At 35.3% G+C, this 17,469-nt stretch overlaps 2 protein-coding genes across 2 annotated transcripts in view; both read right to left on the bottom strand.

Moving 5' to 3' along the window:
* Window positions 1–2,374: 2,374 nt before the first annotated feature.
* Window positions 2,375–3,855, bottom strand: ccr12b.2 (chemokine (C-C motif) receptor 12b, tandem duplicate 2). The gene is made up of 2 exons (XM_051882906.1): window positions 3,726–3,855; window positions 2,375–3,654 (listed from the first exon to the last, which is right to left on the bottom strand). The coding sequence occupies exon 2, from the start codon at window positions 3,633–3,635 to the stop codon at window positions 2,637–2,639; it is 999 nt and encodes a 332-aa protein (XP_051738866.1). The 5' UTR covers window positions 3,636–3,654; window positions 3,726–3,855; the 3' UTR covers window positions 2,375–2,636.
* A 1,882-nt stretch (window positions 3,856–5,737) lies between these two features.
* Window positions 5,738–17,469, bottom strand: part of si:dkey-225n22.4 (collagen alpha-1(XXI) chain) — a 57,658-nt gene continuing 45,926 nt past the window's right edge. The window contains exons 20-30 of the mRNA XM_051882915.1: window positions 17,127–17,180; window positions 16,754–16,807; window positions 16,559–16,630; window positions 14,062–14,097; window positions 13,221–13,265; window positions 10,925–10,957; window positions 9,776–9,922; window positions 9,397–9,451; window positions 7,552–7,743; window positions 7,381–7,458; window positions 5,738–7,241 (exon numbers count right to left, since the gene is read on the bottom strand). Coding sequence (XP_051738875.1) covers window positions 7,051–7,241; window positions 7,381–7,458; window positions 7,552–7,743; window positions 9,397–9,451; window positions 9,776–9,922; window positions 10,925–10,957; window positions 13,221–13,265; window positions 14,062–14,097; window positions 16,559–16,630; window positions 16,754–16,807; window positions 17,127–17,180 — 957 coding nt within the window. The 3' untranslated portion in view covers window positions 5,738–7,050. The remainder of the gene's footprint in view (window positions 7,242–7,380; window positions 7,459–7,551; window positions 7,744–9,396; window positions 9,452–9,775; window positions 9,923–10,924; window positions 10,958–13,220; window positions 13,266–14,061; window positions 14,098–16,558; window positions 16,631–16,753; window positions 16,808–17,126; window positions 17,181–17,469) is intronic.

Below are 17,469 nucleotides of genomic sequence, written 5' to 3' on the forward strand. Positions count from 1 at the left end.
AAAACAAATGAGAACAGCACACACAAAGAAACTCAGTTAACATGTGGTAAAAATTCAAAATGTGGAGTTTTTATATTTATAACATATGATACAGTTAAGCAACATCACACGACCAACAGTGCTGTCCTCCCGATTACGTTACCATCGCGATTGAAAATGCGACACTGATTTCACAACAGTTAAATGAACAAGTAGTTAATATTAAGTCACTTACATAAGATGAAATATTGACTGTTTTTGTTCTATTTCAGCAGCGAAAACAGTTCCAAACAAAGATCACAGCAGAACCATAGCGCACGTACCTCACAACAACACTCAGCCGTCTTTATTTACTGAATGATTCAGCGTTTTGAACGAATCGGTTGAATCAAAGATTCATAAACAAATTCTTGAATGAATCGGCTGTTTGAACAAATCGTTTGATTGAATGACTCAATGACTCAATTATTAAGGCGGTCAAATGCCGCCACCTACTGGCGTTCTAGTTTCATGTTTAAAAGTCATTTTCTCCCCAATATTTCTTAATTGTATTTTAAAAAAATATTTAAAACAATCTCGTATTTAAAGCAGCTGTCATTTATTAGTGCCATTGATTTGATTTGATTGATAATAGCCCTATGTGATGAGATATTGCTTCAGAATCAGTTATATTTACGCCACACACAAAAAACGTCCAGCGTTTGTAGCGTATTGATGTGCAACAAAGACTTTGAGTGTAGCTACTCACCATTAAAATAGTTGAAGGTGACGGGTCTCAAGTGATAGTCATTTATAAATTTAGCCTAATTATGTTTCAAGTTCCGTTTTGTGTAATAATGCGTTAACTATGAATTTTCTGATCATAGGCAGAGGGTGAACCAACTCCAGGGTAAAGAAATGATTCCCATTTAAAAACACATTTAAATAGATTTCCTTGAAATAGTTTTAAGTTACTTGCCACTGCACAACCTATATATCCCAACATAAACACTGCTGATCATTTGTTTGTTAATAAAGCTGTCTACGTTCACAAACCACTGTTAATTTTAACAGATTACGCTCGCGGCACTGCCCCCTAATGCCCCAGTCTCCAGTCACAATGCAGCAATTTCCACACGTCTTATCAAGTGGTGAAGGTACACTCAGATGTGAATAAATAATAATACACTTGCAACTTACTTAGTGCTTAAAATGAGTCTAAAATGCAAAATAATAATTAAAAATAGTTACAAGTTTAAAAAGTTGAAATTTCTGTAGGCTACAGTAGGCTAGCCCAGCTCGTAAAAAATAAATGTTAAAAATATTTGTTAAATGGTCTTTCATTTATCTAATCTAATATTTATGTTGTTTTATTTTTGTAATGTGATTTTTAAAAATAGTGTAATAGTTTTTTTTTTTTTTTTTTTTTTTTTTTTAGTTAGGCCTGGTTAATAGTGTAATATTTTTTTGTGAATTGTAAAATTAAATCATAATATTTGTTAATGTAATGATATAGGGATCCTGCAACAATTAAAAAACAAAAACGTTCAAAATGTATTGTCCCTGTTTTTTATTAATAGATAAATGAGATTTTGGCCTATGTGTGTGTGAGAGAAAGCGGAGGAGTCACGTTGATCACCTTTGTGTGCACAATATTTATAAATGCCATATATTTATAACCTCTATTCATAATGGAGAGATGTGCACGTGCAAGTGTGCACGTTATGACAATGTACAAAGCCTTTCACATCAAGCATCTCAGATATGCAAATGCAACATGGCTATACTGTATATGCAGTTTGAAAAGGGTCAAATGGATCAAAAGGAAAAAACACACAAAGAGGAGCTGTTCATTTGTGCTATGGCAATCCGTGTAGTAATGCATAAAACAGAATTCAAACCTTTTCATATGATATTGTGCAATCATATGAAAATATGAAAGACATGCAACCATTATTATGTATTAATGCACTTGCTTTGACTAGTGATGAAAGACAGATGAAGACCAAACCAACTGTGTACACAAATTCATAATCAAATAGTGTGGCTCTAGCACACATTCATTTTTCTTTTTTTTTTATTTGGATGCATCCTAATACAAATAAACCCTTCATATATGTAAAGCTTTACAAACATGTTATAATAAATATTTATGAGGATCACAGAGTTGATGGATAGGTGGATTTAATTGTAATAGTTATAATTTATGTTTATGTTTAAAGCCTTGAACTGAGCTTCAAAACACGTGCATGAGTCATTCACACACAACACATTTTTAAAAGTTGAACTTATTTTAACTTGAGCACTGTTTTTAGAACACCATGTGATGTGCGAGACGATGCAAAAGATGTGAGATGTGAGTGTAACTGTGATATTTACTCACAATTGCGAATTATAAAGTCTGAACTGCAAGATATAATATATGATGTATATTTTTTATTCTGTGGCAAAAACAAAGTTTCGTAGTTCAGAGTAATTCATAAAGAACTAATTTGAACAACTTTTACAGCAAACACACAAATAAGCAAAACACACAATCACAGTGATTTATTACATATACATCAATCAACTCTTTTGCTAGTTCATTGCACTTTTTCTTTGGAGGCATGTAGATTAAAAGCAACATGCTCTTTGCAGCTATTTTTACTCACCATATACAGTATAATTGTCATTCTTTCTTAAGCTAACGTTCTGCTGCTTCCGCTGATAGTTAAATGGCTGGTTAAACATGAACCTTGATTCATCAGCACTCCTCGTACATGATTCTGGAACTTCCTTCCCAGAAAGGTGTAAAAAACAGGGTTGATGCAGAAATACAAGCGAGCGATGTTACTAGTGACGTACTCGGCATACGAAAGTCTTTCATCACACTGTTGAGAATCTCGATTCTCATTTATCATGAGTATGATATTATACGGACTCCAGAAAGCAAAAAACATCAGGACTATTACAAAAATGAGCCGCACAGTGCGATGTTTCCCTACCATCCGCGTGGCCATGACTGTTAGTGTTATCCGGAAGTAGCAGTAGACGAATACAGCCAACGGGAAGATGAAGAACAGCACAAACTGCTTGTAGAGGCCGAAGACCTTCCACTTCAAATCGCTCAAGTCTTCACACATCAGTCCGTACATTGGATCCTCTTCAACGGTGAAGTGGATGAAGGAATCGAGGCTCGCAAGAAGGCTAATACTCCAGACCGCTGAAGATAATGTCAGGGCGTAGCAGCTTCTGCGTTTTTTGTTGGCGACCACACAATGAACCACGGCCAGGTAGCGGTCGAATGTCATGAGGGTGAGAAAGAGGACTGAGCTGTAGAAGCCGAAATAGCAGGCGCTGTTCACCAACTTGCAAAGAGCTTCTCCAAAGATCCACTGGTTGGAATGGTAAACGGCCTGAAACGGGAGCGTTAAGGTAAAAATGATGTTGGAGGCCACCAGGTTGAGGAGAAATAGATTTGTGACCGTGGTCAGCTTTTCAAACTTGTAGACGACAAGGAGAACGACTCCGTTGCCGATTATGCTGATGATGAAGATGATGTAGTAGAAGGATGGAAGAAATTTTTTGGAGAAATTGTTGATGTCGATGGGGTTGCACATGTAAGCTTGCCCATTATAGTTCTTCCCCAGGTTATACGAGTACTCCTCATATTCTTCTGTTGCATTGGGTGTTTCCATCGTGATGGTTACCTACAACCTGCAGGATTAAGCTAGTTTATTAAAATGAAAAACTGGCTAAATAATTAAAAGTATGAATTTTACACTTACCGCAAAACACTTTTCACAGTTTTTCTGGCCAGTTAATCAAAAGAAACTGTAGTCTTCTAAGGCAGAGCAGCAACAAGGGATGGGTGTCCGCCTACTGCGGAAAAAATCTGAATCATATCTTGAAATAATCCCCAACTTCCTTTTTATATGACATCAGAGATTTCTCAAGACTCTGCATGTGTTTCAAGCCATTTAGTCACTAACAACATACATGATCATTTTCATGAAACCACAGATCAACCACCAGGTTTTTATCACCTTTTATTTAGTGATTCTTAGCAAACAACAGAGCTCTAAAAGATAAAAACAACATGACACTTTTGCAGTTCTCAGGAATCACTTAGTTCTGGCTTAGTTTCAAACTACACTCTAAAAATGCTCTAAAAACAACCTAAGTTGGGTTGAAATTGGACAAGCCCAGCGATTAGGTTGTTTTAACCCAGTGGTTGGTTTCATTTAACACCTGCCATGAAACTAATATGTACTAAATGTACCAAAAACTAAACATTTTTGGTGGTTTTAGCAAATAAAATGGTGTGAAAGAACTGAAATATTTATTAGATTTCAGTTTTGACATGAGAAAATAATACAGATATACTGTTTTGTTTATCAAAACAGTAAAAGATCATGTTAAATTATTCGTGCAAAACCTGATTAATATTAACTCATATTGGCATCATAAAACAGGGTTATTATAGTTAACTACTTAAAACTAAATTCATAAAAACATGTTCACTGCTTGAAATAAATGGTAAATGAATTCAAAATATTAATAAAAACTATAATGGTATTTCAATTATGTTAAAACAGCATTGAAACAAAGTAACTCCCATGCAAAAAAGAAAACAAAAGCAAACAGTAATATATAATATAATAAATAAATCTCTAATTCAGATGAGCTGTTGAAAGGAATGTATTATAAGGACCAAATTCCTGAGGGTGAGTGTATGCGTGACGTGAATTTCGTCATCAGAGTAGTACGTGCGTACTGTACACACACCGCCGGTGTAATGACAAATTGGGTCCCCCAAATTCGGGTCTAATTTAAAGGGTTAGTTCGCCCAAAAATGAAATTTCTGTCATTAATTACTCACCCTCGTGTCGTTCCACACCCGTAAAACCTTCGTTCATCTTCAAAACACAAATTAAGATATTTTTGATGAAATCTGAGAGGTTTATGACTCGTCCATAGACAGCAATATAATCAACACTTTCAAGGTCCAGAAAGCTACTAAAGACATCGTTAAAACAGTCATGTGACTGCAGTGGTTCAACCTTAATATTATAAAGCGACGAGAATACTTTTTATTTTTTACGACTTTATTCAACAATATCTAGTGATGGGCGATTTCGAAACACTGCTTCATGAAGCTTCGAAGCTTTACAAATCTTTTGTTTCGAATCAGTGGTTCGGAGCGCGTATCAAACTGCCAAAGTCACATGATTTCAGTAAACGAGGCTTCGTTACGTCATAAGTTTTTCGAAATTTCAGTGGTTCACCACTGGGGGGCGTGACTTTGGCAGTTTGAAAGAGACTGTAGTCTTCTAAAGTGGAGCAGCAACAAGGGATGTGTGTCCGTCTACTGCTGCAAACAATCTGAACCATATCTTGAAATAATCCCCAACTTCCTTTTTATATGACATCAGAGCTTTCTGAAGACTCTGCATATGTATGTTGTTAGTGACTAAATGGCTTCAAACATGATCATTATCATGAAACCACAGATCAACCACCAGGTGTTTATCACCTTTTATTTAGTGATTCTTAGCAAACAACAGAGCTCTAAAAGATAAAATAGACTTTCCCCAGAATCGCTGCAGTTTTTTATGTACAAACAACATGACACTTTTGCAGTTCTCAGGAATCACTTAGCTCTGACTAAAAAATGTTCTAAAAACAACCCAAGTTGGGTTGAAAATGGACAAACCCAATGGTTGGGTTAAATGTTTGCTCAACCTGCTGGGTAGTTTTATTTAACTCAACTATTGTTTAAAAATTACTGTATTGTTGCTTAAAATGAACCTAAAGTATGTTGGAAATTAAAATTTATTAAATTGCTTATTAATAAATGTTCACCTTTTGATTATTATTGTTGCCTCTAGTAATTATGTGTCTGATTTTTAATTTCCAACATATTTTGGGTTCATTTTAAGTCAGACATATAGTCATTTTTAAACAATAGTTGAGTTACATAAAACTACCCAGCAGGTTGGGCAAACATTTAACCCAACTGCTGGGTTAAAACAACCCAACTTGGGCTGTTTTTAACCCAGCATTTGTAGAGTATAGTTTTAAAATGAACACAAGTTTGTTCTAATAAACTACAATGAGTGAATAAAACAATAGATTAGAATTGAATGTTAGAGTAAAAGATTATATAACAGCAAAAATTGTAATATATCAATTTAGAAAGAGCAATAATATCAAACTATATATATATTTCTGTAACAAGCAGTTTGTATGGATTCACAAATAAATGTAAAATATTTAAAATAATTACACCTGTCAAATTTGTATCTCATACCTTACACATCTTAAATATTTTACTGCCAAAAGAGAAATATAAGATTCATGCGTTCCTGAACAAACAAAATGGAATAAATAGTTGATTTAATGATTAATATTCCTTTTATTTAATGGAATAATAATCAGTGAGATTTGCATGAATTTACCTTCCCTTCAGGCAGTGCAGATAATATATAAAAAAAAAAAAAGTATGCAAATATGTAAATAATATAAAAAAATAATAGCCAGCTATTTAAAGTACAATTATTAATTCAATGAAATGTCAATGAAAAGTCTCAAAATCTGTCCAATCAGAATATTTCCAGTCAAGTATTGTGGAAATCAAAAACATTTTCCCCATTATTTTTTAAAGCATGTCTCTGAACACTTATTCTTAATATTCATTTGACAAACAAACTAATGTTTTTATTATTGCATCTCATATCATGGTGCAAAGGTTCCTTGTTTGGCAACAAAAAGTCATTTACTTTACTAATACTTAATATTCATAAGTAATGGTGATAAATATTAATGTTAATTGCTATGTTTATGACACATCAACATCCATCCACTCGCAGTATTATTTCACAAATGACCTTATGAACGTGCTAATGGTGTTTACAAAACCCGCAGTGCACTGAAAGGCAGGTTTCACGTCTATAAATGTCACTATTTTTCATCTAAAGGCCACTGATGTTTCATTGCACCATAGCAGCACTCAGACAATGTCCCAAGCCATGTCTGTAAATTCCTCTGGATTTGCTATGGCGCTCATGGCAGTCCGAGAGCTGAGCCCATGTGTTCGCTTAAATGTGTGTGTTAGAAATCCGGCCCTTTACTGTAGTGCTCATCCCTGAGGTTATAGGATTGGTAGCAGATGGACATGTCACACACGCCGGCCGGCCCCGGAGGACCTGGCTTCCCTGGAATGCCCGGCGTCCCAGATTTACCCGCTATTCCCGGAGGACCCGGAATACCAATGCCATCACTGCCGCGAGGACCCTGGATCCCTGTTGTTGTTGTTGAGGGAATGCACAATCTGACAGTTACACAAGATTCGGTCCCAAATGCTGCATAGACATTTTTTGTACATATTCATAACAAATCACTGACAAAACAGATATTAGTCATGTAATCATGTCACTGTACCTGTGTCTCCAGGAGGCCCTGGGTATCCTGGTCTGCTCTCTCCTTTATTGCCCTTAAATCCCCTTGGGCCTGTGTCCCCTAAAAGAGTGGCAAACACATTATACAATTAAAATACAAAGCCAAAGCCATTTACATAATTTAAAAAGCATTAGAGCCAGGCGTCTCTGTCACCTTTGACCCCTGGGGGTCCATGGATGCCCGGAGGCCCTGGGTAGCCCTGAGAGCCGTGTCTGCCGGGATAGCCAGGAGGCCCGCTGGAGCCTTTGGGCCCTGGAGCTCCGGGGTGTCCCGGGGGTCCTTTAATGCTCTCACAGGGTTCACAGCGCTGAGGGCCCATCATCTGCAGCAGCTGGGGCAGCTGATCTGATACAGACGCATTACACTGGAGATTACTGAATGGGTCATGTGATGAGAAATATGATTGTTCTTGGACACACAATAACATTCCTCCAGTAAAATTCCCTCCACAGAAAGAGCATTTAAAAACAGCATCTATCTATATTCACATGCATCTTATTGAACTTATTGTATTATAAGTGATTCATGTATGCATGTTTTGTTTTAAAAAGCCAAAAAATATGATTGGTCATAATCATTATTTGTCATAATTATATTAAAGGACATACCAAGAAACATACCAAGACAAAATTATGACTTAAAGACAATTATTATGACATTAAAAAGTTGAAACTGACATAAAAACAAAAAAGTCAAAATTATTAATTAAATATTATCTTATAATTGTGACACAATGTCATAATTTCAGATTTTTTATGTCATAATTTTGACCTTTTACGTCATTTTTGACTTCGCATTTCATAATTCTGACTTTTTATGTCAGTTTCAACTTTTTATGCCATCATTGACTTTTTATTTCTTAGACGTTTTGTCATAATTTTACTTTTTGTGCCGTAATTATGACATAGTATGTCAATTATGACTCTTTGTCAATTTTGACTTTTCATAATTATGAATTTTTATCTCATAATGACTTAGTATGTCATAATTTTGACTTTATATGTTAACAATTTGACTTTTTATCTCATATTTATGACTTGTCGTAATTTCAAACTTTTATCTCATAATTATGACTGACAGTATGTCATAATTTCAACTTTTTAATCTCATAATTTTGACTTACTTGGTATGTCATAATTTCAATTTATATCTCATAATTATGAAAGTATGTCAATTTCAACTTTTTATCTTATAATTATAACTGGCTTAGTATGTCATAATATCGACTTTGTATCTCATTATTATGACTTGGTATGTCATAATTATGATATAGTATATCAGTTATGACTTTGTATGTTATAATGTTGACTTTTTATCTTGTAATTATGACTTAGTAGGTCAATTATGATTTTCATCTCATATTTATGACTGGCTTAGTATGTCATAATTTTGACTTTTTATCTCATAATTATGACTGGCTTGGTATGTCAATATCGACTTTTAAAATTGTGACTTGGTATGTCATAATTATGATATAGCATCTTAATTATGATTATTTATTTCATAATTATGACTTAGTATGTTATAATGTTGACATTTTATCTCAATTTCGACTTTTTATCTCATAATTATGACTGGCTTAGTATGTCATAATTTTGACTTTTTATCTCATAATTATCACTTATGTCATAATGTCACCTTTTATCTCATTATTATGACTTGGTATGTCATAATTATGACATTGTAAGTCAATTGTCTTTTAATGTCATAATTATGATTTACCACAGCATGATTATTTTTTCCCTCACGTTGCAGAAATGGGCTTCCATATATGACCCCTTTAATTCAAAGCAAACTGTAAAAACTCAGCAAATTTCTGTAACAAAAGCTCCTTTCTAGTGAACTTTGCTTTTATCTAACAGCTTTAATTGGACGCCACACGCTATTCTTGGCTCTTTACATATCAGGCTTGTTCGAGTTAAAAAAGAGAAAAGGAAAAGCTCCTCGGGCTCTTTGCTCTGGAGAGAAGAATGACCTTGAAGAAGGTCGGATACTCACTTCTCAGAACGTCCCCACAGAGTTTCATTAAGTGCTCCTCTGAGGGAGGCTTACCCTGAAACACACATTGAGTCACTCATTAGATGGTGTCTGTACATGAAAAACACACAGCAGTTATCAAAGAAATCAGGCCTTACAGATAATAAAGGAAGAAACTCAGTTACACTGTCTCAACCTCAGGCCTTGTGGATTCTTTCATAGCGCCTTTCATGAATCAGCTGAAATGATGCATCCTGACACTCCCCCGGCCCATGCCGTGGTTTGTTTACCATTTGTTTATTTCTTGTGAAAGGAAATACCTGGTAGCTATAGCAAAAAAAAAAAAAAAACTACATTTTAATTGCTATCATGTAGTTCTGAGAAATGTAAGAAAACTCACAGGCTTCCCTGGAAAGCCCGGAGCGCCGGGTTGCCCCGGTAAACCATCCTGGCCAGGGTATCCGCGTGGTCCGACCACACCGATGTGTCCCACGTCTCCCTTCTGGCCATCAGGACCTTTGACCCCAGTCTCACCTGGCGTACCTTTCTAGTGGATTGAACACATGATCAACACTTATATCAGCCTATAGCTGCATTTATGTTCTTCATGCAAGTGAGATTATTGCATTTAACAGCAGAGTAGAGCTGCACAATTAATTAAATTAACATCAAAGTCGTGATGTCTGCGAAACACTGCCTATTAAATAAACTTATCGTTTAAATGCATTTCATTGCTTATAACAAGATTTGTCAAAGCAAAGATCTTCACTTCATATTCTCGTAATTACTAATATGTTTCTGTGCAGGACATTATGTTGGATAATATAATTTGAATAAAAATAAGTTAATAAATATTTTATTTTCTATTACTGTAGTATAATGTACAGTGTTATTTTAGTATTATTTATAGTACTTAGTAGTATTTTGAATTAGCTTTTATGTTTTTATATTTTCAGTATTCATTTTCATTTTAGTTTAAGTAACTTTGTTTTGCACTTTTGTCATTTTTATTAGTTTTTTTTTTTTTATTTATATTTAGCTTTAGTAATTTTACTTCAGTTAGTTGAAAAAACAAGGACGTTTGTTGTTAAGCAGCAAGATGAAATGTTAAAGATTAAATCTCAATCACTATATTTGTCCAAATAGTCACAATCAGACTTTCAGCCCCAGTCGTGCAGCTCTAGTGTGGAGTAAACACACAGAACGGAAATATTTAATAAATCTCTTTTGGAGGAAATAAACATTCTTTTAAAGGAAGCGAGTGATTTGCATATATGTCTGGTACTGATTTGCCCACAAACATGAAATAATAAATATACATAGGAAATTTGCTGTAGTTTACACAGCACCGGCTGCGGCCTGACAGCACTCTGAATCCAGCTCAGATGAAGTGTCAAGCTGTCAAATGTAAAGGCGTTGTGGACGTGCTTCACAGCGCTCAGAAGTGCTCTGCCGTCCCATACGTGCTTCAGGAGGAGGAGACCATCTTGTTTCTTGAGCAAATAGGCAGGAATGGTTTAAATGTGACGAACTGTGTAATTCTACAAACCTCTCCTTTGCTCCCTCTGGGTCCGACTTCACCCTGGTTCAGCAGGAAAGACAGAAAGAGGAAACTTTTTAAGGTCAAATCAGAGACGGTTTTAGACACACAGGCTCAATCAGGAAGACGCCGGTTCCTCAGACTGAATGAATGACAAAAGTTGGACTGTTCAGTGTCAGCACATCATAAAGAAGAATGTTTCAGACTACAAAACTGTGTATAAGTTCATACAAGCAAGCAGTGAAGAAACAAAAAATACATACTAACATGTTTTCAGCCGAATCATTTTCTCATTTTCCTACAATCCAGCATCAAGTAGAAGCACGGTGTTACAAAGCCTTTTTTATATATTTTATTGCGCATGCAATATTTGTGCCAGATATAAGTTATATAATCAGTTATACATTTAAAGAGATATTCCATCCTAAATGGCTTTGATGTTGAAGTATACCTTTTTATGTTATTTTAGAAACATGATTTTATCTCATTTGAAGGTTATGTCTCTGACACAAATGGTTTGTGAGTCAATGTCTGTGACTAAAGTTTCTGGGAACTTGCTGAGCTTATTCCCAGAAATAAGGACTATCTTCTGCAAATTCTAGAATGATAAAAGTATCATTTTATGGATTTAGTTTTTAATGAATGAATTATTATTATTATTATTTTTTTTTAATTTTAATGAAATTTTATGAATTAAGCAGCTCATAAACATACTCTAAAAAATGCTGGGTTAAAAACAACGCAAGTTTGATTGAAAATGGACAATGAGTTGTTTTAACACAGCGAATGTTGTTTTAACCCAACAATTGGGTTAGTGACTGGGTTGTTTTAACCCAGCAAATGTTTTTTTTTTTTTTTTTTTTTTTTTTTTTTTTTAACCCAATGATTGGGTTAGCGAGTGGGTTGTTTTAACCCAACAACTGGGTTAGTGATGGGGATGTTTTAGCACAGCAATTGGGTTGTTTTATCCCAGCGATTAGGATGTTTTAACCCAGAGATTGGGTTATTTTAACCCTTTTAACAGTTATTAATATGTTTAATAAATGGATATATTTAATTTTTAATTAAATATTTAATGAATATAATTAAACAATAAACATTTATTAATTTGCTCATTAATGTTCACCTTTTGATTATTATTGTTTCCTCTAGTAATTATGTGTCTGATTTTTAATTTCCAACATATTTTGGGTTCATTTTAATCCAGACATATAGTCATTTTTAAATAGTTGGGTTAAATAAAACTACCAGCAGGTTGAGCAAACATTTAAAACAACCGCTGGGTCAAAACAACCCAATCGCTGGGTTTGTCCATTTTCAACCCAACTTAACCCAATATTTTCTAAAGTGTACTTCATCACTAGAAAAAAAAAAAAAAAAAAAAATTTTTTTGTTTTTTTTTCCCATTAAAGTATTATGCAATAATTTAAGACATTTCTCTTTATATTGAACCTTTTTAGCATAAAGTGTTCTTTAAACCCTGGAGTTCTGTAGAGCAGTGTTTCCCAACCCTGTTCCTGGAGGCACCAACAGTACACATTCTGAATGTCTCCCTAATCTGAACCATATATTTCTGCTCTTGGACAGAGATCGTATTATTATAGGGAGATAAGAGGGTCTGTATCTCTTACCATTGGAGAAAGCGTAACAGCAAACTTAATCACGTGCGGCACCTCTCAGCTTATTGTGTCGCCGTTCAAAACTCCTCCCTGCGTACCGCCAATGTGTACCGCCAGTTAGCATTAGCCGTTACGCTTTTTTGGCTAAAGTTTGCAGGCTTGCCTTCCAGGGGCTTTGCTTGGAGTTTCTACTAATGAGCTGATGAGTTGAGTCAGGTGTGTTTGATTAGGAATAGTTGGAAAATGTGTACTGTTGGTGTGCCTCCAGGAACAGGGTTGGGAAACACTGCTCTACAGAACCCCATTGAACCTTTTTTTCTAAGAGTGTACAAGTGAATACAATTATTAACTTCCTACTGAAGCCACAATCACTTCATGAGTATCATTCAGAATTTAATTTGACATTTTTTTAGTGATGTGATATTTATGGGATATTTCCAGAAAGGTTAATGATGTAATTATCTATGTCGCAAAACATCCTCTGCTGTGTAAATTCATTTGAATTCCAGTTTAGTGAATTCCTCTTTCTGACATTCCAATTCAACTGAATTGAGCCACTTCTTAAATTCTTAATTTGGTACGCGTTGGCTTTTCATCCATTCAAACCAAAGAAGCGCTGTCCATCTTCACATGCAGTGCATTAACAGGAGGCGCCCCCTGGTGGATGTAGGTGTTTGTACACTTACTGAAAATCCAGGCATCCCGGGGACCCCTTTGCTTCCCTTTTCACCCTGTAAATGGGAGGAGGTCTGTGTTAGCAGGGGTCTCAGAGTCTAAAAGGTTATCATTAGCATTCAAAATCAACGGGTGTCTCCCTATAACCTTTACAAGACTGTGTCACATCCTGTTTACTGAGAGATACTGAGCCAACTACACTGAGGGTGATGTTCCCTACAGAGACTGTTATGCTAAAGTACACAAATCACACCGCAGCAGCTGATCTTGTAATGTAAGCATAGGAAAAATCACTAGTAATGTGTAATTATAATATCAGTAAACATTATAAGTAAGCGTAAGGATAGACTTGATATAATTAATAACTGGACTGAAGCGACGTGATCCATACATTATTTTTTTAGAAAAATCATGAGTATCAAATATGATCATCAGGCTTTTGAGGAAGGTTTATTTGTCCATCTCTCAGTCATCATTGCATTGCATTATATGTTTTAAAACTACAGAGCTTCGATCATAAAACTAAGCATTTAAATATCATCTCACTAAGACATATTGATATTTATATGCATTTTATGTCAGTATCTGCTATATCAGATCTCGTTGATTTACATTACAAGCATTAGAATTTAATTTTAGAACTTAACAGGGTTAAAAAGTGATAAAGTCAACCTTTTCCACCAAAAATCCACACTAAAGCTGTCTTTATGCTTTGAAAACATCTAGAGTTATATTTGAGATCTGAGACAAATCTGAATTTGTGTTGAAACCAAAACCAAACCTTTGATAAATCACACACAGCACTGGTAAAAAGCCCTTTTAAAAATGTGAAGGAAATGACAAAGGATCCACCTGAATGCCTTTGGGTCCAGATTCTCCTCTCTCTCCCTGAAAAACAGAGAAATATCAGAATAACTTCTCCCTCTCCGCAACAGGAGAATAGTGTTCTATGGCATATCAATCAAAAACTACATTTAATGAGCTGAAGAGCCTGTATATCAAGCATATCTTCCACACAAGCAGTCATTTAGCAGACACTTCATCCATAGTGCCTTACAATAGATTTATGACAGTGACAGCACTGCCACCTTTCACACGCATCCTAATACTGCATATATAAATATGCATGTATAGCCTATATAACACACGTTACCATTGTGAGTAGCAAAATACAGCTAAATCACCACTGTTTTGGATCATGGTAGCTGGTTTAGGTGTCTGACCAGCCTAGACTAGCAGCTGCTGGGGTTTTTAAGATCTGGTAGACCACCTTGGTCAAGAGTCCAGCTGGAAGAACCAAGCTAACAGGTACAAGATTGTTTACCATGTCCTGAAGCACAGTTCCCACATTAATATGGTTTAGCTGGATGTTGCGGCAGGGAATTGCATTCCTTTATCAAGATCAAACATTGCCGATGACCAAACAGATGCTTAATTATTTACTTGACAAACATTTTTATCCAAAGCGACTCAAGCCACATCTGTGAATCTAATCTAGACCTTGATGTTGTTAGTGTCATGGACAGCTTCATTTCAGTATTTGGTTGTACAGCTTAGTTTATTCATCAAGGACACATTAAATTATGGAAGCTTGTTTCCACCACTAAATAAAAAACTAAAAAAGGGCATTCTTTTTTTTTTTTTTCTCAAAATTGCGAGTTATAAAGTCACAATTGACCCTTCGCCGGGAGTTTGATTGACAGGCGATTTAACCAATCATAACGCCAAATCCACCATTTTGTCCGACAAAGCAGTCAGGGGAGTTAGCAGATTAACGTCGGTGGACTTGAACTTGAAAAATGGCGTGTACTGACGTCTTTCCGTGGCTGAAACAACATTCCTTCTGATGTTCATTCATGTTTCTTTAAAGCTATAAATTAACTAGCAGGAAGAGATGATTGATTTTATAACTCGCAATTCTGACTTTATATCTCGCAATTCTGACTTTATATCTCGCAATTCTGACTTTATATCTCGCAATTCTGACTTTATAACTCGCAATTCTGACTTTATAAATCGTAATTCTGACTTTATAACTCACAATTCTGACTTTTATATCTCGCAATTCTGACTTTATATCAGGCAATTCTGACTTTATATCTCGCAATTCTGACTTTATAACTCACAATTCTGACTTTATATCTCATAATTCTGACTTTATAACTCGCAATTCTGACTTTATAACTCGCAATTCTGACTTTATATCTCGCAATTCTGACTTTATAACTCACAATTCTGACTTTTATAACTCACAATTCTGACTTTATATCAGGCAATTCTGACTTTATATCTCGCAATTCTGACTTTATAACTCACAATTCTGACTTTATATCTCACAATTCTGACTTTATAACTCACAATTCTGACTTTATATCTCGCAATTCTGACTTTATAACTCGCAATTCTGACTTTATATCTCGCAATTCTGACTTTATAACTCACAATTCTGACTTTTATAACTCGCAATTCTGACTTTATATCTCGCAATTCTGACTTTATATCAGGCAATTCTGACTTTATATCTCGCAATTCTGACTTTATAACTCACAATTCTGACTTTATATCTCACAATTCTGACTTTTATAACTCGCAATTCTGACTTTATATCAGGCAATTCTGACTTTATATCTCGCAATTCTGACTTTATAACTCGCAATTCTGACTTTATATCTCGCAATTCTGACTTTATATCAGGCAATTCTGACTTTATAACTCACAATTCTGACTTTATATCTCACAATTCTGACTTTATAACTCGCAATTCTGACTTTATATCTCGCAATTCTGACTTTATATCAGGCAATTCTGACTTTATATCTCACAATTCTGACTTTATAAATCGCAATTCTGACTTTATATCTTAAAGTCAGAATTGCAAGATAAAAAGTTGCAATTATACCTTTTTTTTTATTATTCTTCCATATTAAATTGATCAAAAGTGACAGTAAAGACATTTATAATGTTACAAAAGATTCCATTTCAAATAAATGCTGTTCTTTTGAACTTTCTATTCATCAAAGAATCCTGAAAAATAAAATGTATGATGGTTTCCACAAGAAAATGAAGTTGTTTTCAACATGAGCAGCAAATCATCATGTGACACTGAAGTAATGATGCTGAAAATTCAGCTTTGATCACAGGAATAAATTACACTTTACTATATATTCACATAGAAAACAGCTGATTTACATACTAACAATATTTCACTGTTTTTCTGTATTTTTGATCAGATAAATGCAGCACTGGTGAGCAGAAAAGACTCTTTTGGTTGTGAAATCATACCGACCCCGAACGTTTGAACGCTGGTGCATGTAGAGGTTTTATGATGTTTGTGGAACGGCAGCATTACCTTGTGTCCTTTAAATCCAGGAAGGCCCATCGCACCTTGAACTCCTGGAAATCCAGGCTCGCCCTGGTCACCCTGTGGGATTCACAATACATCTGAGAATAAACTCTTCACCTCACTTATCCACGAGAGCTCTGAATGCTAACATCACAATTGCGTGACTAACTGCACAAAATCGGAGCCACCAAAGGCTCTTACCTTTTGACCTGCCGTACCAGGATTACCTGCGCTGCCTTTTTCTCCTGCACTACCCTGAACACAGACAACAGCCAAATGAGTCAACATCCACAAACACACACACATCTGATGCACTCAAAACCACAAACCACATAACATCTCTCCATTATAACTTAGCTAGAAGAAGCCATTTGTTTCCAGGGACAGATAAAAAGACTATTAATCACTGTAAATGCTAAAGGAAATGCTGCAACAAAATGATTCTTCTATAATCCATTTGATAAGGGCACAATTCCAGGAACAGAATAAATGTAATCTCAGCACGGCTATTCCCACCAGATTCAAGTCAAGGTATTAGCATAATTGCTAAAGGTGATGTTTGGAGCAGACCAACCTTGGGGCCGTGGAGTCCGTCTGCTCCAGGGGCCCCTGAAGGGCCCGACGCGCCCTGAAGGATTTAATCAGACAGAATGCAGAGTTAAACACTGTCTGACCGAAGCGGCCAAAGCTGATAACACACAACGTGTCTCGCTCTACAAATAAAGTTCCAGCACAACTTCAGAAGATAATTATTCAACAAAATGAACTCACTCAAATTAAAAAGCGCAATCAGAAACTGCATAAATAAATGACATTGGAAATTATGATGTGGAAAAGAATTACAAACAGATTCTACACTTAAAAAAGAAGTTTTTATTCAATCAACAGTAACACTTTAGGGTCCAGTTCTCACTATT

This window comes from Ctenopharyngodon idella, chromosome 23, assembly GCF_019924925.1.
Source record: "Ctenopharyngodon idella isolate HZGC_01 chromosome 23, HZGC01, whole genome shotgun sequence".
Classification (NCBI taxonomy): domain Eukaryota; kingdom Metazoa; phylum Chordata; class Actinopteri; order Cypriniformes; family Xenocyprididae; genus Ctenopharyngodon; species Ctenopharyngodon idella.

Excerpts from the sequence above, each read along its gene's own strand:
- ccr12b.2 (XM_051882906.1), bottom strand. The coding sequence starts at position 3,635 with ATGGAAACACCCAATGCAACAGAAGAATATGAGGAGTACTCGTATAAC.